This window comes from Lonchura striata, chromosome 9 (genome assembly GCF_050655825.1).
Source record: "Lonchura striata isolate lonStrDom1 chromosome 9, ASM5065582v1, whole genome shotgun sequence".
Taxonomy (NCBI): Eukaryota; Metazoa; Chordata; class Aves; order Passeriformes; family Estrildidae; genus Lonchura; species Lonchura striata.
In genome coordinates this window covers 23602622-23627565 of record NC_140711.1, presented here as the reverse complement: position 1 = coordinate 23627565, position 24944 = coordinate 23602622, and the positions used below count along the sequence as shown (strand labels likewise).

Below are 24944 nucleotides of genomic sequence, written 5' to 3'. Positions count from 1 at the left end.
ATGGATCAGTTACTTGGATGAAGATGCCAAGAATCTGTGGGTTTTACATAGACATATAGCAGGGTTTGTCTCAATAAGAAAGAATTTGGGGTTGTCTCAGTAAGAAAGAATTTGTGTCTGAGCTTAGACAGAACAAAACAAGAAAAATTATTCCATGAAAGCTTCAGCAATTCTTTTTTCAAACATCAGTAACAGAGATGATTACAATGTGCATTAAAGGAGCTCTAACTGGACTTCAGATCACCAGTAATACTCTAATGGAGCTGGTTTTGAAATTGTGCCAAAGCAGATACACAGCAATAAATGTAACATAAAACACAGTTAGAAGTTAATGAGAAAAAATGGCAATGTTTACCTTCCTCGTCATAGTTAGACATATCATCTGCTATCATTGTACTAAAGTCTAGAAGAAGGTTCCAGGTATCCTTAGGAATTGATCTTTTATGATGTTCCTGTTTGGAGAGGTGGAAAATTTATATTTAAAAAAATAAATTAAAACCCTATTACACATTCATTTCTGCTGTCTCAAACACATCCATATCCCCAAAGCACATTTCTATTGTACACACTATGAATATCTGGGATTTAGGTCAAGACAGTCTATTTTATCGCCTCAATAACTTAAACATGTTTATCTTCCAAGATATGAAAATACTGCAGATAATGTAAAGGTTTAAACTTACCAACAAAAATTTGTTCCACAAGTCTAGAAATTTAAATCTTCCATTAAGTACTAAATTCCAGTAGGCAATGGCCATTTCTAAATCTGTAATATCAAAATAATTACTTTTAGAGATAACTATATCACATATATAGTCTCCACAACTACTGAACACCATGTATCCAAAAACATGAAAAGATTAAACTAAAGCAAATATACTTGTGGATCCTTTACAAAAAGGCAACCATAAACACAAATATTTCATATTTTACAGAACTGAAAATTGCCCATATTAATATCTAACATATCCAAACCCCCCCGGACATTTCATACGCCTTTTGCTATCTAACAGTACTTTAAAGTCAGCAAAACATTTTCAGTTAAGGATGCTATTGGCTTGAAAAGAAAATTTGTAGTATTTTGTACTGAGACTTTTTAAAATTATTTTTTAATGTACAAAATACAATTGAGGTAAAACCAGCTTTTAATTATTTCATTTTTAGGGCAACATTATTACAAGCACTGCCTTTGTAAGGAGGCACTTTGTCAAGTGCTAATTTCTGTAGTCAAGATTTCCTTTTGAAATAGAAACTTTAGGTAGTGTCCTTGAGCAGACAGAAAATAGCTGGTTTATTTGTTGCTGGTGTTGTTTTGGTTGGCTTGAGTTCTTGCTTTTGTTTGGGGTTTTTTTCTTGATGGTTTGGGGTAGTTTTTGGCCATTTTGGTTTGGGATTTTTTTTCCTTTTGTTTGTTGGGTGTTTTTTTTGTGGTGGGTTGGCTTTTTTTGTTCTTTCAAAGCCTTCTGCTAAATTCCTGCTTGTTTGGAATGAGTGAAGCCTGAGCTGACACACTGGAGAGCAGCCCCCCTGCCTGTCAGAGCTGCTGGAGGGCAGCAGCTCCCAAAAAACCTGGCTGGTCCGGATGGAGGAGGACAGAGCCAGCTGCCCCTCCCTGGGGAGGCCAAAGGCTGGAGGGCCAGCAGGGGCAGACAGGAGCTTGTGAGCACAGAAAAGACATTTGGAAGCCACAACTCTTTCCAGGGTCACCTGCACTACCAGGAATTACCAGGGAATTGCTGCAGCCCCAAACCCCACTCACTGTGAATTACCAAATTCAGTATCCTCAGCCACAGGATGTCACACAGTGACCCCAAAAGGCTGCCTAGCTTGAGTGGCCTCTTTTTAACAAAAACTTCTATATTTGACAGTCTAGCAAATTTCTTCTATAAACAATCTCCTTGTGGAAGCAGGGGGAGAAGTCAGAGGATCAACTGCACACCTTTGGAAAAGAAAAAAACCCACACCAATAACCCAAGAACTCCACTCCCTTCCTTCCCCCAGGATGTCCAAATATTTTAAAAAAACCAGAGAGGTAGATCTTGGAGGTGAAACCAACAGCAAATAAAACTAAGTATGAAGTCTGCATTGCTGGAGGGAAAATAGAAACTGATGAGGAGTTTCTGAATTGTTTACCATCTGATATTAAAAGTTCTCAAACAGCAGAGTCACATTATAATATCTCCTGACCAAAGTACAGAATAAAATTTGTGAAGGATTTTCTGCTGTAAAGCTGCAAAGAGGTTTGATTTCAGACAAATCAGATTTGATTTCAGAGACAAATTAGACAAAAGTCACTACTCCTCAGTACATAAAGCTGTATCTGAAAATGGCAACTCATTCAAGACTGTAGAGGCTCAAAATCTCTTTAACAGGAGATTCAGGTACAAAACCATGCATTTGAGTTTTCAACTAAAACTACTGTCTTTCTAAAAATTAATAGATAGAAGCTTCAGAGGAAGCTTATCAGTTCCTCAAGGAAAAAACTAAAAACTATATTTTATTTACTTGTGCTGCAATAATGGTGTGCATGCAAAATGCAAGGTGATCAAATCACTGCATTTTACAGCGGTTTGTAAACAATCACTATAAACAAACTCTGCATTCTGACATTTTTATACAATTTGGAGGTAATTCTTGTGGATAAGCAAAGACTGTTATAAGCTAAATCTCAGAATGCTGCAACCTCAAACTCACTCTATGAGTCCAAACATGTAAAGCATGATGACATAATGCCTTGGGACAAAGTACAATTTAAAAAATAAATTATATTAAATAACAAAGCTGGAAGGTAAAGATATAATTTTAGGTTTCTGTAAGTGTGAAAATGCTCAGTGAAATCCTCCTGGCTCAAATATAGGAGTCTCAAAATACATCCTCCATTTTTAATTTTATCCAGAGAGATGCAAGAGAAGCAAACAATGTTTGAGATGAACACCAGCTACAGGGCATTCTCCAATGAGATGCAAACATCACAAGAAGTTTTCAGACACCCTCCTACTTACACAGTAGTAAGGAGCTATGCAGAGGAAATATATTTCCAGAACTGTGCCTGAACTACTGCACAATGTTTGCATGATTAGAGGCCAATATACATTAAAATCAATTTGGCAAGTTCCTACAAGCAGTTATTTAGACACACCAGAATTAATTGCCTAACTAGCAGCACTTACTTTGCAGCTCTGTACTTCTCCCAGTATTGTTTTGCTCCAGGGTTGCCAGAATTATTCTGCCCTGTTCTAAATTCATGCCTAGAACTGTGTATTTATGAGCACCAAAATGGCTGGTAAGCATCCAGACTTTAGGCTCAGACTTCCAGACCCAAACATTAAAACAAAAACAATTAAAAAACCTATCTTACACTATGTATATCCTATATGGATCTCAGAAAACTATATTTGTCTGCCACTGCTACAGCTTAACATGCATGAAGAATCTTTATGATGAATGAGAAATAAAGCAAGTGAATGAGTTTTCCTGGGAAATTAATCCCACAATTCATTTGCTGTCCACATTTTCCTTGTTGTAGCTGCTTAAAAAAATTAGGGTGATTTTCTACAAGAAATACAAATCAGCGTATTCATTTATTTGCATGATTCAGAAATTACTACAAGCATGCACAAGTATTTTCAGATGGTTTAGCAGCACTTTTAGCTCCTTTGGATACAATGAAATTCACAATCCACTGAAAACAACAAACAAGATAGAGCCAGATGCCAAAGAAGGACACAAATTTTTTGCTTATTTACTTATTTTTCAATACTCATTTTAAGCTAAAAGTTGGTCTGTACAGAAAAGCCAGTAAAACTAAAGCAGAAAGCTCATCTTTACACAGCCTGGGAATGCAAAGCTGTCCAGTGGCAGCCAGTTTAGAGCATTTTCATTACTGAGAAAAACAAATTCATAAGCTGCCAAGGAAGAACCTACCAGCCTTTCCATATTTTATTACTTCTCAAAACCAGAAAAATTAACTTACGAAGTTACGGGATCATGAAAGGTTAGTTATGGCTAATAGCCAAATCACACGGTAGAGAAATTAATGTACATCCTGAGTGTTTAACGTCACAGCTTGAAAGAAATATTTATTCCCTCATTTTTGTTATTTTGAATAGACAGAGCTACAATTTGTTGCTTTAATTCCATCCAAACTGTGGTGTTCTGAAATTATTTTTAATAAGTTATTCTTCTACTACACCTGTTACACCAACCAAAGCCACACTCAGCGTGTGAAATCTGAAATAATGACAAAAAAGCCTTCACAGAGGTAAGGGGAAAAAAACTGTAGGTAGGCACCAGCAGGCATCAGGCCCAGAACACAGGAATCATTTCTACCATTCCAATTCTATCCTGCCAGGACATTTGCAAGCATTTCTGGTGTTACAAGGGACTGTACAAATGTGCTTACACAGAAAATGGTTTTAACAGCTTTAATTTATCCTAAAAGTAAAAATTCAATTAATCTGTTCAGTGCTGCAAATTCTAAGTGGTGCAATTACGTCTTTAATATAAGAGCACAATCCATTGTGCTTACTGAGAACTACACTCACTGTGAGTGAACAAATAAACCTTCTCTCATAAAATTCTGTAGCCTTTATTAATAATCAATTTGAGTACCTTAATGTCTTTCAAAACACAGAGATGCATTTTATCCCAAGGGTGATTATCTTTCAGATTCATTGGATCACAATAATACATTCATTTACTGCTTTAATTAGTCATTTCCAATATTTATGAACAAATGCTTATGAATTAGAATACATACCTAAACCTTTTTGTCCTGGGTTCTTTGCAAAGTTGAAAGTAAATTGATAAAAATCCTTAAATCTTCCTGGCTCTTTTAATTCTTGTTCCATTTTAGGAATCTGGGCCTTCAGTTTTTCTATGCTGTCACATCTGCATTTTAAAAAGAATATTTGTTTGTATATTTATGTATTATTCATTTTGCCATAAAAACATGAGTTAAACAAAAATCTATAAACTATTTGTAGAACACAATATGATTATCAAAACAGAATTCAGGAAGCCTTTAATGAGTCTGCACTTCTACAAGAATTTCATTTATTTGTTATTTCTTCGCATGGCATTTGCACATATACCTGACATATCAGGTTCTAGAATCCACAAAATTTTTAGGAAAATGCAATAAAGACCTCTGCACTCTCACAAGGCAGAGAAACCCAGGTCTGCCCAACATCCCTGCTCTACCTGCCAGAGCAACTCTGTGCCAACCACCACACAACCCTCCCACAACCACGGCTGGGCTGCGTTTTTCCAGAGGCAGACAAGTGATGCTGGACTCTGAAACACCTCAGAGAGGACACCAAGACTGAGAAATCCCCAAACCAGGGCACTGGATCACACTGGCACCATCTAACACTCAGTGAGCACTCACCCCAGCTCAGTCATTCCATCCATGAATTCCAGCTTTGAAAATTCACACTGTGTTGCAGCCCGGAATTTCCACGCGATGATGAGTACAGTGATGCTGGCTGGGTCAAGAGCTAGGTCATCACAGAACTGCTGTATGCCATCTATACCAATCTTATTTTCATCTTGAGGATCTTTGGCACATAAAAGTAAGTATCAAGAGAAACAGGTATTTGAAAAAGCTAATTTGTTCAGAAAGTATATTTAAGACAAGGAAACATTTTCAACAATCCTTTTTTGGGATCTGCCCTTATAAGAGAGTATTTTACAAACGAAGATACATCAGTGTTCCAATGGTTAAGCTTTAACAATTGAGGCAGTTATTGCAATAAAGCCTCCCATACAATGAAGATCATATTATTTTCATTGAGAGACAAAAGCACCACAAACATTTTGTTTTATGCCTAATAATATGCAGGATCTTCTGACTCATTCCCTACAGAGCGCAGTGGTTCTCTCCTCCAGCACACTCAATTATTGGCCTCTTTGGTCAGACTGATGAGCTGTGTTCCAGTAGAAGCCATTCTGCAGTGTTCATTTCCAAGCTGTACCAATACCCAAATCTGCCCATCCATGGCTATCCCAAGAGCAAATTTAGGCATTTCCTGGCCCACAGGTTTCCAGCATGCAGAGGTTGGACACAGTAACCAGGGGGAAATTGTGCTGCTCCATTAGTGATTCCAAGTCAGCCAGACCCACTCCTCCTCTTTCCACAAAGGAATCAACATCTGGTCTGGAAGTGAGATGCTCACATTTCAACTGTGCTAAAAAAGATCTATTAACACAAGCCAAGACAGACTTCACAAAAATGGTATTTGGATTATACATATAAAACATATGAAAATTGACAGAAAACAGAGCACTCATTTTTAGATTAAGCGCTAAAACACAGGAATTGTTCTGCTCTGCTGAGTCTACTTTATGTGGTAGGATATCAGTTGAACACTGGCTATATAACAGATAGAGAGACTTTGTTTTCTTTTACACTCTGTAACTACCTGATGATAAGGGCAAGCTGAACAAAAACTAAGGTAGAACCCATTCCTAATATGCAGCCTTGTCCTTTGTCAGGATCAAGTCCTGTGTGATGTGCCTTCCCCAGGAGACTTATCTAAAATCCTTGTTAACCATCACAATCACTCACTGTACACACAATTCCAGCTCAGACCCTACTGTCCTATAAATGTAGATACATTCAGAGCACATAAAGTAACTGCATGTAATCCTTGTGAAGCAGAAACGTACCTATATTTCCCTTCTAATTTCTATTATTAGCACAGAAAAACAAAGCTGAAAGAGCGAGTTAAGCACAAGAGCACAGCATCACCATTACATTGTAAATAAGAATTATACAAGTATGAAATAAGCCTTAAAATTCAGGGTACTCACCTTTGTATCTGTTATATAGTTGTTCTAACTTCTTTCTGTCCAGTGATCCTTTAACACTCTCTCGTATATAAAGTTCAGGATTTTGGAAAAAGTTGTCTGTTGCAACATCTAACTTCCAGTCATTTTGAGACAGACAACTGACTGCTGTCTTTTCACTAGATTGTGTGAAGACCATAAACTGACGCACTTTATCCTTCTGTGATGATTTCAACTTGTTCTAGTGAAAACAGACAATACTGTAACTAGAAATGTCTACTAGACAAAAAATCCGCAATACCAGTCTCTTAATGTTTTTAAAATCAGTATCTTTATAATTTTCCCAAGCAATCAGGATACCAAAATATCTGATCAAGTTCCTCCAGAGGCGGGGCAGAGCAGGCCACTGAACAGCTTAGCACTACTGAGCAGCAGGCTGGTGTCCTTTTGGTCCCAGCTCCTGCAGGACCAGGGCCACCCCTGGAATGAGATCTCCTGAGGTGCCTCGTGATGGCAGCAAGGGACTGGGCTGGGCCATCCATTCCAGGGAGCTACACACTGAAATACCTTAAAGACTTTCTCTTTAAAGAGATTTTTCACTTTGAAGGTTCTCAGCTCCACCTACATAAATTGCAAAACATTCCTGCGAGGAGGCATTGTCTCCATTTCACAGGTGCAGGAACCGAAGCTAAGGAAAAAAAAGGCAACGGCGCCTGAGGCAGGCGGGGGAGTGAGCAGCCAAGGTGAGAGCTCTGGAATTCCAGGCCTCCTGCCCAGGCCCAGCCATCCCGCCCTGCTCTAGCCCAGAACTGAACACACTTGCTGCTTATCAGCAGAGAGGGATTCCCAAAGATATTTCCCATTTTTCTGAGAAGCACGCTTACGATTTCAAGGGTATGAGTTACACAAAATTAACTGCTCATCAGGAGAAAGCAAGCACAGCTCCTGTGCTACACCCAAATTCGGTTCCACAGTTCACTCAATACAGTCAAAGCAAACACTCCCAATGTTACAACTTGGTAAATTAAAGTTATGACAAAATTTTAAATCAGGATTGGATTTCTTACATGGCACAAATATTTCATTTTTAGTTTACTTCGTATTCAAAGCAAAACTTGTACATTCTGTTCATTATTGTAACTAATTTCAACAGCTCCTCAGCGAATATGGAGAAAAAGGGCAAAAAAAAAGAAAATCCCAAGACATGATAAAATTCAGCCAAAGAATGAATGATTTAGGAGCAGTATATGCTCAAGCTCTGAATTCCAAAGGATAATTAGTGTTCAATCACATCATTACTAGAAAAAAGAACTAATGCTTCAGAACACAAATTCATCTGTCCTAAAAGTCAGGATCAGTTTTCTGTGGCTTGATACAATGAGTGTGAACACTTTGATTTGTAAGAACAGTTACCAGCTACACAGTTTAAAAAAAATTACAAAAACATCACATTTAGTTTAAACTGATACCCACATAATATACTAAATAGAACAATACCCTTAGTTTAAGTATCCTCTAATAAAAATAATCCCCCCCAAACCAAAACCACCTTGTATCTACAACACTTAACTGAAGTCGAACTTTTAGCTGAAACTGCAGACTTCAAACAGAGTGATATTAGTTAGGCTGTAGCATTTTTAAAGCTATTATATCCTGCTGCTTTATTTCAGTCTCTTGACCAAGTTTGTCACTGTGGACCTCTGGCTACAAAGACATTTCTGAAATGGAGATTGTCAGGCGTGGTTCCAGGTAAAGGCCAAGGCACCAGAGCAGCTCCTGTGCACCCCATCTGTCGATGCTTGACTCCTCAGCAGACACTCAGCACCTTGCACTACTGAGCTCACACTTCCACAAAAACCACTTACACTGACAAAGCCACGTGGAACTACTTCCAGAAATGACTAATGGATTTTCAGTTGCAGCTTTTCAAAATGTATTGTAAACTCAGATATATGAAAACAAACCACTGAAAGAAATCCCAAATGAAAATGAAACGATCCCAAATTTAATTTTCTCTATCAATTACCAGCTTCCTCTAATCAGTTCCACAGAGCCAGACTGCTGCATCACCACAGACTCAGCTGCACTATAGGGCAGCCATACTTAATTATCTTCGCTTTTCTTCTTTTTCTTTACAAAGCTGCTGCCTTTAATCTTTAGTATTTTCGATTTTTTTAAACATGTACACATAAGTATGCATAGCCCATTTAATAGTGAGTACTCTGTAAAACCTCGGGAGCCTTTGTTCTCCCCTGCTCCTGCAAGGGTGAACTCCAAAAGCAGTGACATCCCACAAAAAGTCAAGGAATAGGTTTAAATAGGTTTTGCCATGGATGCCCAGTGCCACAGAAGGTGGTTATGTTCTGCATCTTGTCACATAAAAGAAGAGTACAATTTGTTAGAACAAAAACTTGCAGCTTAAATGCCTTTTATGATAGAATTTAAATTCCACCTATGTACATTAGATTTTCCCATGCTTGGAGCTTCCTAAGTGATAGCAACAACATAAAGCTGAAATTGCAAAGAATCAAGCAGCTAACTACAACATTCAGTAAGGTATAAGATGCAATAAATCACACTGTTCAGCCATAATATTTTTCTTTAATATTCATATTTTAATATTCCTATTTTTCCTGGTCAAATATTAGTTTATTTTTAGTGAAGAAGTTCTGAAGTCCTTCCTTTATATTTGATTGTTTCTGCAGAGCCTTGCCAATTGGACAGGACACTCCACATCCTAAGTGACTGGGCACTCTTTGCAGGCCTACTACAGGACAGCAAGAGATGGAATTACTGCTGAGTTTTTATTATCCTATTATAGCTCTTCTTCCAGCACATTAAAAACCCACACTTCAAGCAGGAACAGGTTCCAAACCTTCTGCACTTTTAAGGGCTATTTCTAGACACTGAGCACTAATACTCTATTATTGTTTTAAGTGCAATACAGAGCAGCACATAACCTTTAATCCTACAGTCATCTGGCAACAAACACCTGACACTGAAATTGTGCTCACTGTAATGCAACACAATCCACTTAAAACACCTCAACTTTAACACAGGTTAAAAAGGAAGACAGAATTTTATTTTACAGATATGTGCTTTGCCTATATATATACAAATGAAAACCAATGGAAAGCAAATGAAACAAATTTGTACTCTTGTTTCTTGAATCAAAAGGAAAAGGAAAAAATTCAGTTCTGCAAGCCTTTGATCAAGTTTGTGTGGTATCCAAGCTACCTTTTATAATAAGGATGTCACAAGACAGATAACCTTACTTTAAAAACACAGAATAACTCCTCCAAATGAAAAGCTACATTGTGTAGATTCATAAAACTACACTCATTCTAATTAACATCAGTTCTATAATTTTGATTTTAAAATGAAGACTTGCCTCTTACCATGAAGTACCAAATTTGAATATTCTAATTCAATATATTTTCCTTGATCAGATACTTCAGTGAAAAATTACAAATAAAAAATAAAATAATTGGACTTATTTCCCCAAGTATTTTTTTCTCCTAGTCTCAGGCACAAAAAATGCTAGAACCTCTCTACCAACTCTGACTACAGCACTGTTTTTCCTTATCTTCTGCAGTGTTTTTAGTCACCCCAAATTCAAAGATAAGTTCTGCACACTGGTCATCAACATTCTGCAGATAGCTAATAGCCAAATGAGGGCTCCACTCTCTTGGATAATGTTCATGGGAAGCAGCATCAACCTTTGTCCCACACTGCCTGGACTGGAGAGCTGAGGATCCCTCCTGGAGCCTGTTCTTGGACTTGGCTCAAAGGTCCCATGTGGCCCCAGTGAGACAAGCAGGGCACGATGAGTTTTGCTGCCCAAACTTCCTTGTGGCCCCCAAGGAAGGCACTCAGCACTCCTCAGTGAGCGACTGCTTTGCACCTTTGCCTTCCCAGCCACTGTTAGGGACTGTCCCATTCCTGCGAGTTTCGCTGCTAAGTAAAGGAATTTGAACGATAGGATCTGTGCTTTTGTTTCAGGCAGGACTCAAAGAAAAGCCTGTTAAGTTCTCATGCATGCGAGAGGTAAAAGCCTTTTCTAAAATAGTATCAACCTCCACAAAGTCTTGGCCTTTAGAGACTGCATTGAGACTCCAGCAAGAGCTGTGGCTGTGGAAGCATCCCTGCTCTTCCCAAGGACCCAGCTCAATCCCTGAGGCTCGGCCATGCAGCCCCCTCACCTGGCTGCCACTTCTGTCCCTTGATGTGCCACGAATGGCCAGGGGAGTTCTGCTCCCCAGTCATCCCACCCTGAACTGTATCCATGAAAGGAACCACTGAAAGGAACCAAAGACACCTAAAAATGTCTGCTTTACTACTTGTATTCAACAAACACATGGCTAAAGCATAAAGGCAGAATCATGACTATTTTTGTTTTGTAAGGAAAACATTATTACAACAAAAATCTACAAATACACACAACTGCATCTTAACCCACCAACAGTGATGGCACACAGGTATACTACCAAAAAAATCTAAGGTAAAAACAATTAAAGTAAATAGCCACAGTTTCTCAATAATGTAAACAAACACATCCTTCAACTACATTTTATTTTCCATAGTAGTTTCTCTAACAGAGGGCACACAAAGTAAGACAGTCAGGACATTTGTAAGCTCCTGTTTCAAACTCATGTGAAATTCATTTGGCTGCAGTGGAACAAAACAAAACCACTTAAAAAGTCTGTTGAAATATAAAATTCAAGGGAAAAAATCACAACATAAAGTTGCTTTCTATCCTCTGTGATATTCTTTTAGTGGATAAAATAATTTCAGTATTCACATGCAGGCAGAAGGTCAATATACAGCTACCCAGAATATTGCTGTAGATATAATAGTAATTCATGCTAACCTGAGAGGTGAAGGAAACACAAAAATCAGGACTTTTCTGAAAAAAAAAAAAAAGGACAACATAAAGCAGGCAGTTGTTTAGCATTCTTAACTCTGGTCTGGGGCACAAGCTCTATTCATACTGTATATTTGCATTGGCACCATAAAACATGAGTAAAGTATCAAGAGCTACATAATAAATTTCACACCTTGTTCTCAGAGTAGTTCATATTCTCTAATATTTTTTTCATGGCTCTAGTTAAAAGTGATTTAAAGTATTAGTTCAAAGGGATCTCTGGTAAGCTAGGAGAGGAAATAAAATCATGCACCATCTTGTCCAGCACTCTGACTACTCCGTCGGAAGCATAATGCCAAGAATCTAAAGTTTTACCATGGGACAACCAAACCTCAAATATTTAGTATCAACAAACTGCTTCAGACATGCATATGCACCACTGATTACACATATAAACAGCTGGCCTTGCAGAATAGCTCATTGAGTTAAACACCACATAACAATGGCATGAAGTACACTAACATTGCAGGAGACAGCGTCAGACATTAAATTCTTGTAATATTAAATTTTACAACTTCCTGTCAGCTGAGGTTTGCAGTAAGAAATTATGTATTTATCAGCACAGAAGTATTTTTCAGAGAACACAAACTTGACAAACTAATAGATCATATAAATGGAGACAAGACTAGTACATGGCTCTGGATAAAGACGTAGATAATCACACGCTTGCCTCGATTACCACACACAGTTCTAAATTCATTAAATCATTCAGAATTGTACAGGCAGTGAAGATGGCTCAGAGGACAATGGACCAGCTTACTGCTCTGCCTTGATTCATGGGCACAGCATTGTCCTCAGGATGAGATGAAGCAGTAGCACTCTAACAGGGAAGGTGAAGGACAGCACTTCTACAGGTGCTGCTCAGCCAGCTCAAATGAAGAGTGGGTAAGAAAGGCTGACTGCTCTCAGCAGTCCAAGGAATGCTGGCAGGGTGGTGTCCCTTCAGATCTAGGACAAAGATGGTTCAAGGGCAGGAAAGCCCCGTCCTGAAGGCACGAGGCCATATGGACACTGGTGAGACAAAGGCAGAGCCAGCAGTGCCCTGTCTGGCAGTGCTGCATGGACAGGTAGGAGCCAGGCCCCAGCTGCAGGAGCCTGTGCCATGGCATTTGCTGTGCTGGACAAGCTGCCTGGCCACAGCCACTGGCAGGACGAGCCAGAGCAGTTGTGTACATGGGCAGAAAAACGGGACATCAAATCTCACATTTCTGGATGGGCATCCTCAGATCTCTGTGAAGTCTCCCTACCTTTCCCTTAACCAAACAGAGGATTTTGACATACCACAAATAAGGTACAGAATCCTACACTTGGGCACTGGAAACCATCCATACCTGTATTTACTACTTCTAAAAGCTGCAGCCTGTCATTTAGTCCCACTTCAATGTCTATGTCATCCTTTCACCTGGGTGCTGGATACAACAAGCACAACCTGGAACACAGTTGTTTGCACAGGACCTAACAGCTCTGCTCAGGGCCATGACTGGAGTATTCACATGCTCCCTCTCATCTGAGAAATACCAATCTACCTGTACAGAGCTGCTACACAGAATCTGTCTGCTGGTTCTTCAGTTAAGTGTTTCCAAGAAGACCAAGCAGAGCTCTGCTGTTTCTCACAAAAAGAAATTCTCTGAATAATGGGCCTCACTATTTCTTTTATAATGCTACTTTCTACAGTATGGTTCCATTTAAATTTCTAATCTCATACCCAGCCAATAATACATGTACATTCAAGACACTAACTATCTCATCAACCAAGTATCTATTTTGCCTACCTACACTGGATATACTGTGAGACAACTCTAGGTGATTTTTATGTAAAAAAAGTCTTCATAAAAAGTTGTGTAACACTACTGTGAATGCACAATTTGAGACAGTCCCAGACCTGCACAATTACAATAAGACACCTTTGCAGTCTGAACTTTATTCACACTTCAGTCTTAAGCGCTCATAAAAAAACACAAACGAAGATCTGCATCAAACTATTCAATTAAAAATTATACTAGTTACATAGTGACAAGTTTATTAGAGGTCTGCACACCACCAATTTAAATGATGGCTAACCAAATTTTTATGCCAGTGTGACTCCATCAATTAAAGGTGACGTTGTAATTTTTTTTAATATGTTTTTAACTCTGCTTGTCAGAATAGTATTAACAGCAAGTATAAGATATCTTTATACCAATAAACAGACACCAGTATATCTTATGACTCCCTCCTACACCATTCCTAAGACTATACCACTGCTACAGAAAAGTACTGCTTTAAATTGTACAGGTGTAGTAGCTAAAGCTGTTACAACATTTGAATATAGAGAAAGCCTGGAAGTACTACTATAAACTGTTCCCTCTGGTGCATAAAGACGCTGTGCAAGAAACCAATGAGGGCCCCCTTAATTAAATTAAAGGAATGTATTTTTCTTTTGTTTAGGCAAACAAAACCAGCAGATGTTCTTCTAAACACTGCAGTTTCCCCTTACAAGAAGCAAGGGAGAAAGCCCACAGCAAATCCTCAGCCATAAGAATAGTATTACAGAGAAAATGCAAGATAAACCTTTACAAGACCTTTACTAGGATGACCTCTGCAAGGCCCTCCTTTACAACGCTTCTATGAAAAGAACCAACCAAGGCCCTAGAACAATCATCCAGAAATTCTCCAACACCATCCCAGCTCAAGAAGCATCAGCACCCCCAAGTTTCCCCGTGAACTGACAGCACTTAATGGGCCCCGAGACGCCTGAAATCCTGCGGGAGAACTCCGAGCAGCCCCTGGTCCCCGGCAGCCCTCCGCGCTGCGGCAGGCACAGGGCGGGCAGCGCTGCCCGAGCCCCGCCGCTGTCCCCGAACCCTCGCCCCAGGTGCCAGCGAGCCCCTCCCGCCTGCGGGCCCGCGGCTCGGAGCCTGCCCGGGATCCCGCGGCCCCGCGTGGGCCCCTGCCCGGAGCAGCCCCCGCCGCCCGCCCGCGGCCCCGGCCCGGGCCCCGCACGCCGGCCCCGGCAGGAGGACGAGCGGCCCCGGCAGGAGGACGAGCGGCCCCGGCAGGAGGACGAGCGGCCCCGGCAGGAGGACGAGCGGCCCGGGCCGGCGCGCCGTGCCCCGCCGCGGAGCCCCGACACGGCCGCGCGGCCGCTGCCGGACGCCCGGCGCGCCACGAGCAGGCCGCGCTGCCCCGCCCGGCCCCGCGGCGCCGCGCCGGGCCCGGCGGGGCCCCGGGCGGCCGCTCACCATGGTGGGGGCTGCGCGGGCCTCTCCCCTCCCGGCTCGGGCGGACACTGAGGGCGGCGGCGGCGGCGGCGCTTCCTCCGGCGGCGGCGGCGGCTCCCGGCTCCTCACGGGCCCTTCCGCCGCCTTCCCCCGCTCATGCGCAGTGCGGGGAGCCGGAGCCGCACGGGGGACGGCGGCGGCCGCGGGCGGGCTCGCTCGGGCCGAGGTCGCGGCGGGCACCGGGGGAGCCGCGGCCCGAGCAGGGAGGGGAAATCCCCCCAGCCTCCTGGAGGCTTTTACGGGCTGGGCTCGGAGGAGATTCGGCGGGGGCAGGTGGGGAGCGCGGTCCCAGCGGCTCCTCACCCCGGGAACCGCTGTTTTGTCGGGAAAAGTCGCTATATGTTCCTGTTTCGTCAATATCAAAAGGTCAAACGCTTTCCGAGCGCCCGGGCCGTGTGGCCGCCGTTCCCGGGGGCCTGAACACGGAAAGGGCGAGGTGGGAAAGTCCCCCGGGCTTCCCAGGATGGATTGGCAGAAGAGGCAGAATTGTTTGCTGAGCAGCCACGGAGACCTGGAGAAGGCGAAGTCCCGGGGCAGCAGCTTTACAGAGGAGCACCTCCACAGCTGTAAGATTTCCCCGATTTCCCTGCTCCAGGCTGTGATCCCCTCTGCGGAGCTGTGGACAGATGTAGCTCTTCCTGCATTAGCACAGCTGTACTAGCAGAAGGTGCTGCAATAGTTAAATCACGGTTCGTACCACTATCCCAGGCAGTTGTTTTTTCCCAGGAAAGCTTACTCTACCTACTGCAGGTTTTTGGCAGCCGAGGGAGTTTGGGGAAGCAAAATACTTGCTGATAAAACTCACAGTGGTGGCAAACTGCTGTTGTGAAGGACAAAGGTTTGAGATCTGATCTTGTTCTCTAATCTCCTGCTGAGCTTGGAGCTATTAAAGTAAGCTTCTGTATTTATTATGACTGGTATGATTGCACACACCACAGAGAAATTAAAGACTTCAAAAAGCCATTCCTCATCATGGATGTTCACAGTTTATGTATGTGTTCTTATAGAAAAGGTTCTGAATAGTTTATTGCTTACTTTCCTGAAAATCAGAGCAAAGCTTAGATGGGAATGTGAGGAGTAGAGTTGTATTTGGTGAGGAAAATCAGGCCTGTCCTGTGAAGTGTCTAATTTTGCTGTTGTATGAAATAAAATTAAGAGCTTGATATCAAGTATATGGGAATACAGCTGAATTCAGCTATCCTTGGAGATAGCAGTTGCCTGGATACCTTGAATCCTACCAAAGAGCATAATTTTGAAATTGGGGATGGATGCAAATTGGCCAGTGAACAGCCACGAACACTGAACAGCAGCCCAGTCCTTGTAACCACAGCAGGGGAGGCAAAGCCAAACCTGGAAATCTCTTTTGATTGAGTTAGCTAATTGCCATCACTGTAACATGCTGTGACAGCCCTCCTGCCAGCTGAAGACGCAGTTTAGACCTGGAGAATTATTGTGACATGTAACAATAATCTGAGAGATGAGCTGTGCATGCAGGAGACTCCTCAGGAGAGGAAGGATTTTTCAGGTGACTTGTTTTTTTCTAATACCCGTGGATCTTGCAGGTTTCTTGTAATGCAGGGTCTCTTAGTGGGTTTTTTGAGTGTATGGTGGCACACTGTATTTGTGTTTAGTTTTTTGACTGGCTTTTGATTTGATCTCCCTAAGTTACTAAATTGCTCTACATAATGAATTCCTGTTGTATAGGGTAAGTAAAATAATACTTAACTGCTTCTGAGTAGAGCCGATAACAAGGTAATCCAGCAATATGATAATGAAATACATCCAAAAATATGAGATGCATATTGCTGCTATTCACAGCATGCATGCTACTCCTTGTGGGTTTTTTCCCAATTCAGGATCACTCCTCAGGTGAAACTGTACCTGAGAAAAGGAGTGACTTCCTGCTGCCATTTAGGTTGTAAGTCTAGTGTTACTGATTTTAGTGGGAGCTGCAATGTTCCGTATTGATTTCCAGAGTGCTTCCACATGGCTGAATTTCTTAATCTGAGGTTACCTTACGCAGGGCTCTTGACCAGCATGGTCTGACTAGACTGAGTGATTCTCCAAACACAACTCACTGCAGTGGGCAGGCACACACCTCAGGACACAGCCAGATTGCCCCAATTCCACCCATATCCACATGCTTGAGCCTGCCTACAGATGGAGATGTGTGCATGATGTGTGTGCTGTCTGAATCTCAACACTTCTGAGCAAAACCTTGATGCTTTATAAAGCAGGAGGCAGCATGAGGCCACCAGAAAGCCTAAGTTACTTCAACTGGGCTTGTTACGTGTTGCCTTTTGTACAGCTCCCTGCAGGATGGAGCCCCAGGTCAGAGCAGGGAGACCCAGCTCTTCTGCTTGTGAACGTGACACATGCCCTCAGCAACACAGAGAAGGAAATTTCATTGTGCAATGTGCACGCAGCATAATCACCGTGACCAGGGTAACGTGATGACTTGTTCAGTTTATTTTAAGGCTGACACACTTGCCTTGTTTTGTTGTGTGAGCCAATGATGTTTTATCTTACGTGAACCCCAGGAAAATGAGGCAGTGATTTTATTTTTTTAAAACCAACTGTGTCAAGTGCATAACTGAATATAACACTGAACTGGTTTACAGTGACCTGAGCTCTCCTCTTGAGCAGACAAGTAAGACTCATGTTCGGTCAAAGCAGAATCCATTTAGTGTAATCCCCTGGCTGAGAACTTAGAGCACTTTCTGAGGAAGAAGCCCAAAGCTTTATGAAGGATAACAATAACCTGGGGCAGCCTGGGCTGGACGTGTCTTTCTAACCACATTGTTTTAGCAGCTACTTGTGCTCTAGAAAATAAAACCACCAAATCATCATATACTGGGTGATTACAGCAATGGCCCTTTGCCTGCAAACTGACCCCATGGTTAAGAGAGAACAAAGGCCCATGAACTATCCTGCACAAGGAGATTTAATGTCACTCTGTAGGCATCCAGAGGTGCAGACCCAATGGTTTGCTCCTGTTGTGCTGTTCAGCTGATACAGTTGGAATGTCTCTGTCATTATGGGTTTTTTCTGCACTGAAAAGCACAGCAGAAGTAAACAGTGTAAGTCCTCCTGTAGGTGTCTGAGCAATTTAACCTGCAGTGACACAGCACCAATATCAGAAGATTGTTGTTGATAGGTTGCAGGAAAGGGTGTTCACCTTCTATTAAGTTTTTCATCCTTCCTGCATTACACAAGAGGTTAACAAGTTACTACACCCAGTCCAAGGCACTGTTAGGAGCAGTTTTTGATGTGACAGCATCTCTGGGAGGAAGCAGGACAGCTTTATGTGACAAAGCAAAATCAGGTCAGAGAGCCTAAGAAAATCTGAAAATTTCTCATGTATTCCACCATATACTCTAGCAGGCCTGAATAAACTGAGACTTTCTAGAACACCTAAAAGGCAACAAACTTCTAGGCTTCTCTATTTTTTTTTAACTATTAAGTACTGAGATACATTACTTAAAATGCCTTGCTTTCAGTATACGTGAGTTAGCAAATGGGAGGGCAGTAGGAATTGACAAAGCTAGTTGATTTTTATATGGACATTTTTTTAGTTCAGAACTTCTCTAAAACAAAGTACAATGTTTCTAACCAGAATTCTTTAAAACTTTCCCAAGCTGTAATCCCCACAATGCCATCACAGCTTCATGATTAAAACCTACACCTTTGAACTGTAAGTAGCTCTCCATTCTCACTACAAAGAATTGCAGGTGATTTTAAGAATCTAGAAGACTGAGACATAATTATTTCCCTATCCCAGTGATTTTCTCTGCCATCTGTACTTGTTCAATGAAATAAAAGTCAGCCATCCCAATGCAAAGCATATACTTTGATATTAATACACAAAACAATAATTTACTTGTAGAGCCTTTTGCCTTGAAGGTAGGCACACTGCAGCTGTACAAAGCAGGAGTAGTAAGATGGCTTTTGCCTCCTGTCACATGTTACACACATTTGGCCTTTTCCACTCCTCCTTGTAACACCATTCTTTGGCTCATGTCTACACCATCTGGCCAATTATATTGTCCTGATTATAACCTCCATGCACATGACTGGCTGCCTGTATCAACACAGTGGGGCAGGTCTCAAGGAAAATGTGCATTAACCACATCTGTATGTAACAGGGCTGGGTTTAAATGGGTTTATTCTCATATTTTACCTCATTTTACAGCTCTGTAGAGCAGCAGCTGTGCCCGATGTTTCTGGGATGCTTATCCCAGGACACTGAACAGGCATGGAGTCTTTGGTGGCAGATCCCACCCCGTATTGGTTACTGGGTGTTCCTGTGTGTGAGTGAGCAGAAGGGGACAGCCCAGAAGATGTCACCTCCCTTTTCAGGGAGGCCAAAGAGGGATGCAGCTCTCAGCAGCAGCTTTTTTCACCACTCTGGAGCTTTGCTGTGGCACCACAACTGTTTAAGGAAAACAGGCTGTCATGTTTTAACCCCAGCATGCAGCTGCTCACATCCACTGGGATGGGGAACAAAGGAAAATGGGATCTAGCCCTTTACAGCTTGATGGCATTAGGATGCACTGTGCACAGGTATCTGCTAGAGCCTTTCACTCCTGTGGGTCTGTTGTGCCAGGCCATCTGATCCCCACAGTCCCTTAAACCTGACTGTCTCTCTCCTCCATCTGGCTGGAGGCAGGGCTCCTCTAGAACTGGTCTTAGGATTCTCCACTTCTTGTAAAAATGGATTCAGATTTTTTTCCATAGGATCAGAAATGAGATCAGCTCTTTCTCACTGTATGGGGAACTGCCCAGTGGAGACTGGAACAGCAGTTTTTCTGGAAGAATCCCCATTTGTGATTGTTTTTAATTTGTTTCAGAAGCAGCAATTCTATCATATCATAGGCCAGTGTAATAAAGTACAACAGAATTTACCTTAGCCCAGCCCCCAGAGGTGAGAAACAGCACAAAGGCAGCTTAGACACCAAACACATCATCACGACACAAACCAGAGTACAAGCACAACAACTCTGAGAACAAACAACTGACTATTAAATTAATATAATGAATGCTTGTGACAAATCTGTTTTACACGCTCTGGTCTGATCTGTTGTTATCTCCACCCTTTGTGCCCCACACTGGGCACCACAAAGATCTGTCACAGCTTAACTCCATCCAGCAATTAGGTACCATGCAACTGCTCATTCACCACCCTTCACTTCCTGCTGGAATGGGGAGGCAGGATGGGGAAAAAAGGGCAGAACCCAAGGGTTGAAGTAAGAACAATTTAATAGTAGAAATAAAATAAGTGTAATGAAAAGATGACAAAGGAACTGCAAAATAAAACCCAGTAGAGACAGGTGATGCACACTACAGTTGCTCAGTGCATCCTGGACTGATGCCCAGAATGTCCCCAAACAGCAATCAGTGTCCCCTGGCCAGCTTCCCCCCCGTCTGTGCTTGCCACAGTGTTCTGTGGTATGGAATGTCCCTTGGGCCAGCGGGGGTCAGCTGTCCCAGCCCCGCTCACTCCCAGCCCCTCGTACACCTGTCTGCTGGCAGAGCATGGGAAACTGGAAAGCCTTTAACTTAGAGCAAGCAGCACTCAGCAACAACTAAAACAGCAGCTTGTTACCAATATTGTTCTCTGACTGACTCCAAAACACAGCCCTCGACCAGCTACTAGGAAGAAAGTTAACTCCCAGCTGAAACCAGGCCACAGATTAAAGTTAAATCCAACAACCATTATGATTTTAAAACCCAGCAGGACTCCAGATGTGTTTTATTAATTACTGCTATAATAAAAAATATGGTGTATTCAACCAGAACATCCATGTTTGTTTTATTATGAATTCATTATATAATCAACAGATTTTAAGCTAACATCAAGTGTCTCAAAACTGCTTTTAGAATCCAGGCTCTTCCAAGAAATTCAGTTGGATCACATAAAAATAAATACCAAAGTTTCAATGATCAATTTCTGCAATATTGATTTTTTAACACAGCATTCAGTGGTGCATATTATTTTCCAAATGGAATTCTTATGCAGAAGGATATGCCCCAGTAAGTGACACTTACCTGCAAGGAATTTGTGTGTAAAAGTCTCAACTTGGAACATAACTGTACAAGAAGTTGAAGTATCTTGTGTATGTTGAGAATATACTTTGTGTAAAAGCTGGTAGTTCAGAACTTAATCAATTGCCATTGATTGTTCAGTAAACATATTCTAATCAGCACAGCTGAGCTTTTTACAAACAGAACACAGACAATTCCTGATCTGCTTGAAAAGGATTATCAGCAGCAGTGAATATACCTGTGAGAGTGCACTGGTACCTCTTTCAAGGGACATAACAAGAAGTTACTTTAATAAAAGAGTCGCGTGCCCAGATTAACTTTTTATTTCCCCTACTATTGGCTAAATTATAAAGGTCCTGCCGAAAACCACTTGAGTATTCATTTTTTTTAGTCAGCATGAAGACTTGAAGCTAAGATTTCCTGGTAACTAGCTGGTACAATCATTACAACAAAGGATACAATACACACTGGAAGCTTTGTAACACTATGGTATTGATATTTGATGTATAAAAGATTAAAAAAAACCTTTACAAGTAGAATTAGTCTACATCTGAAATTACAAATTTCCCAACAAGCAGAGCAAATTATTTCTAAATTAGCGTGTCCACAAATTTTGCAGTGTTTTGATTGCCATCAACCTCATTAAATAGGAGGAAATAGGCAAATATCTACCAAGTGACTTGTCTGAAGTCACAGTGAGTCAGTGGCAGAAATAAGAACACAGTTCTGCTCTCCTGGTTCCCACTCTGGCATGGATTGAAGCTCCACAGCACAGAGCTTCCCTGGGTATCAGCCACAGGAACTGGCAGCAGCTGACTGCAGGAGATCCCCACGGGGGGAACTGAAGTTTGCATTCCTGATCCCACTGACCAATGCTCAGTGTCACTCCCTGACCCTGCCTCAGAGGAGCCCAAGTCTGGAACACCAACAGCTTTGTTCTTTCCTGCAGACCATCAACAGGCTGAACTAAGTATCTCATGACACAGCTCCCTCTCTCTGGCAGCAAGAAAAAATCATTACAACTAGAATCAGTTCAGATTCATTGTTCCAGCAACATCTGTGACTGTTGTTTCAGAACTACAGTACTATCTGAAAAGGTACATTGATAATAAATTAGTAACAGAGATTTAGCCGCTTTAAACCAAATGCTAAAATACTGCATTTAAAAAAATTAATTTTTTTTTTCTTAGTCTGCCATTAGGTGTTTTAGAGACAAGTGACAGCTATGTTACTAGGGCTCTTACCAATTTACATTTGTAACACAAAAATTTATTTGTAATAAACTGAAGATTCATGAATATTTTTTTAACTAAGATATTGGTATAGGAACAACCTACCTTTAACAATTCTTTGAGCATTTCCAAGTTCAATTAAATCACACTGCAGTAAAGCATTTCAAGTATGCAAACTGTGAAGTGACTTCTGCAAGAAATTTTTCTTAAACAAAACCATCACTATCTGAAAAATCTATCTCAGTAGAAACCTATAGAGATAAAAACCTAACAGCTAATTTTTGAGAAGTGAGGGAAAATGAACACTGGTGAGATTATTTGTCTCCCCTGGCTCCGGAGGGAGGACATTTTGTCAGCTCCCAGGGAATGTGCTTTGCTGCACTGGCTGTGTGCAGCCAAGCTGTGCAGACTGAGCGGGCAGAGAACCTCCTGCTGGGAGTTTGAATGTTTTAGTACAGATTCAGTGCAGCAAAGTCAGTCTAGAAACAGCCATGTCACAGAGAGAGAAAAAAATAAATGCCAAGCTGCTGAGCCTCTTCAGGGCTGAGCTCATGTGAGGATTCAATTCTGGATAAAACAAGTGCCTAACCTTACCTGCAGTGAAACCCATCACGAGTGTCTGGATTACTGCCTCCTAAATGTCATCTGCAGATTGTGCTCATCATCATCAGATGATACAGAAACAGCTGCTTAAACCCTCTAATCCAATGCATGAACAGAAGCAACCAGGGAAAGAACAAAATGGAGAAAAATCAAATCAAACATTCCATGTTATGCCTGATTTTTATTTGGCAGTAAATAAAAATAATAGTGGCAATATTCTACATGATCATCACTGGAATTTAATTATTTGCTAGGTGACCATAGGATTAGAAGGAAAATTGTGAAGTATTAAAATATTATTTTAATACACTGATCATCAGAGTCATTGCTTTTTCACCACTTTTTTTTTCTGCATTGCAGACAAGGCTGCACAGTTATAAAAGCAGACCAGAGAATTCCCCATGATACTGTATATTGATTCAGAAATGAGATTTTTGGTAAGGGTCCATTTGCACAGATTTAACTACAGGCTTGGGATCACTGCAGCATCTGATTGTTCCTTTCTGCAGTACAAAACAGATTATTTAATTAAATTAGCATATCAAAACTTCACATGATAACAGAACTTCACATTAACTGAAAAATGAAAAGACTTTCAAAGTTTTCAACAATTAAAACATTTTTTTTCTTTGCCTTGTTTCTCTAAGGTGCTGGTTAATTAAGTTAATTTTATAGCAAATTATCAGTATGCTTAGTCTGAGAATACTTTTTCTCTGCATATCCAAAAACCTACCAATTTTCCATTCTGAAACCCTGCATATACAAAAAAAATCTATTATTAGTAACGTTTCATGTTGTTATAAAGACTGTGGTGTACTTCAGACAATAAGAAATACATTCGAACATGAACAATATGGTAACAGTAATGAAGATTTTGAAGTCAGTATTGTATTTTGGCACGCTACGTATTAAATAAGCTTATATTTCTATGTTACTGCTTTCTGCTTAAAGTTCAAATGGTATTTTTGGAAAGCAGTTACATTTTAACTTTGATTAGTGTAGCAAATGTATTTGAAAAATGCTTTGCATCACATATTTTGAGGTATATTAAAGAATAATTTTTGAAATGTAGATTTTCACAACTCACTGAGGTAAACAGGAAAAACAGATGCACCAGAAATGACTGAGAGGGATTCTGGGCTAGGTATATTCCTAAATTTCCTATTAAGGCAAAAACATAAGATACAAACAGGAATTTTGCCAGAAAATAGAAAAACAGTCTTTTAGATTTCCTTCAAATCAATCCTCACATATTTAAGGGAAAAAAGGCAGCTGTGAATAAGAAAAACCCAACCTGCCTGTACCTAATAGTCCTTATTAACCTCTCTGAACCTTTCAGTTTCACATCTTCTTCCAGTCCTTTCCTCATGCAAACCACTGGACAACAATCACATAGGTCCACAAGTTATATATACAATTACAGTATAATGATACCCAAATTTCAGTGAAGTCAGCATTAATTTACAGTCAAACTATGCAGGAAATGCAGAGGAAACCAATCCCCCATTCATACAAAACATTCATATTTTGCTGAAAATATGAAGAAATCTTCTTCCATGAGAAAATCAGCAAAGTGGAAAAAATAAAATGCACCTTCCTTGAATTTCATTTTGACTCTGCCTCTTCATCCATGAATTCAACGAGTGGAGCATGCCTGTTGGCCTGGGCACCTTCTTGGAAATTGACCTTTTTAATCACTCCTGCCTTGGGAGCCCTTATGGTGTGCTGCACAGAAACACAGCCAGAGTGAACAGCAGACAACTCAAGGGGTTTCCCTCCCTTTGCTCTCTCCAGCAAATGCCAGCATTACTGCTTGGTCCAATTAGGATTGAACACACTTAATTCCGTCCTCTGACATGGTTTATTTTAAACCTTCTTTTAAACATCCACTTTAAGGTTTTATTTTCTCATGAATATTTGATAAGTATACTGGGGAGAAAAATGCTATATAATACATTTATATGAATTATCATCATCATAGGAATGATCATCAGTATGAACTGCTGACTTATTTTACCTCATTAAATACATTCTGTTGTAAAAAATACCAAACAAAAATAACACAGTATTAATCCAAAATGTTAATCAGAC

At 40.9% G+C, this 24944-nt stretch overlaps 2 protein-coding genes across 2 annotated transcripts in view; both read right to left on the bottom strand.

Annotated features, from left to right (window-relative positions):
• The window catches only part of DCUN1D1 (defective in cullin neddylation 1 domain containing 1), a 26238-nt gene extending 3378 nt beyond the window's left edge, over positions 1 to 22860 (bottom strand). The window contains exons 1-8 of the mRNA XM_085587479.1: positions 22845 to 22860; positions 14935 to 15389; positions 11660 to 11695; positions 6814 to 7030; positions 5390 to 5558; positions 4760 to 4890; positions 684 to 766; positions 356 to 452 (exon numbers count right to left, since the gene is read on the bottom strand). Of these exons, the coding sequence (XP_085443605.1) occupies positions 356 to 452; positions 684 to 766; positions 4760 to 4890; positions 5390 to 5558; positions 6814 to 7030; positions 11660 to 11695; positions 14935 to 15389; positions 22845 to 22860 (1204 nt within the window). The remainder of the gene's footprint in view (positions 1 to 355; positions 453 to 683; positions 767 to 4759; positions 4891 to 5389; positions 5559 to 6813; positions 7031 to 11659; positions 11696 to 14934; positions 15390 to 22844) is intronic.
• MCCC1 (methylcrotonyl-CoA carboxylase subunit 1) overlaps positions 21326 to 24944 on the bottom strand; it is a 21018-nt gene continuing 17399 nt past the window's right edge. The window contains exon 19 of the mRNA XM_021543660.3: positions 21326 to 24578. Within this exon, the coding sequence (XP_021399335.2) occupies positions 24459 to 24578 (120 nt within the window). The 3' untranslated portion in view covers positions 21326 to 24458. The remainder of the gene's footprint in view (positions 24579 to 24944) is intronic.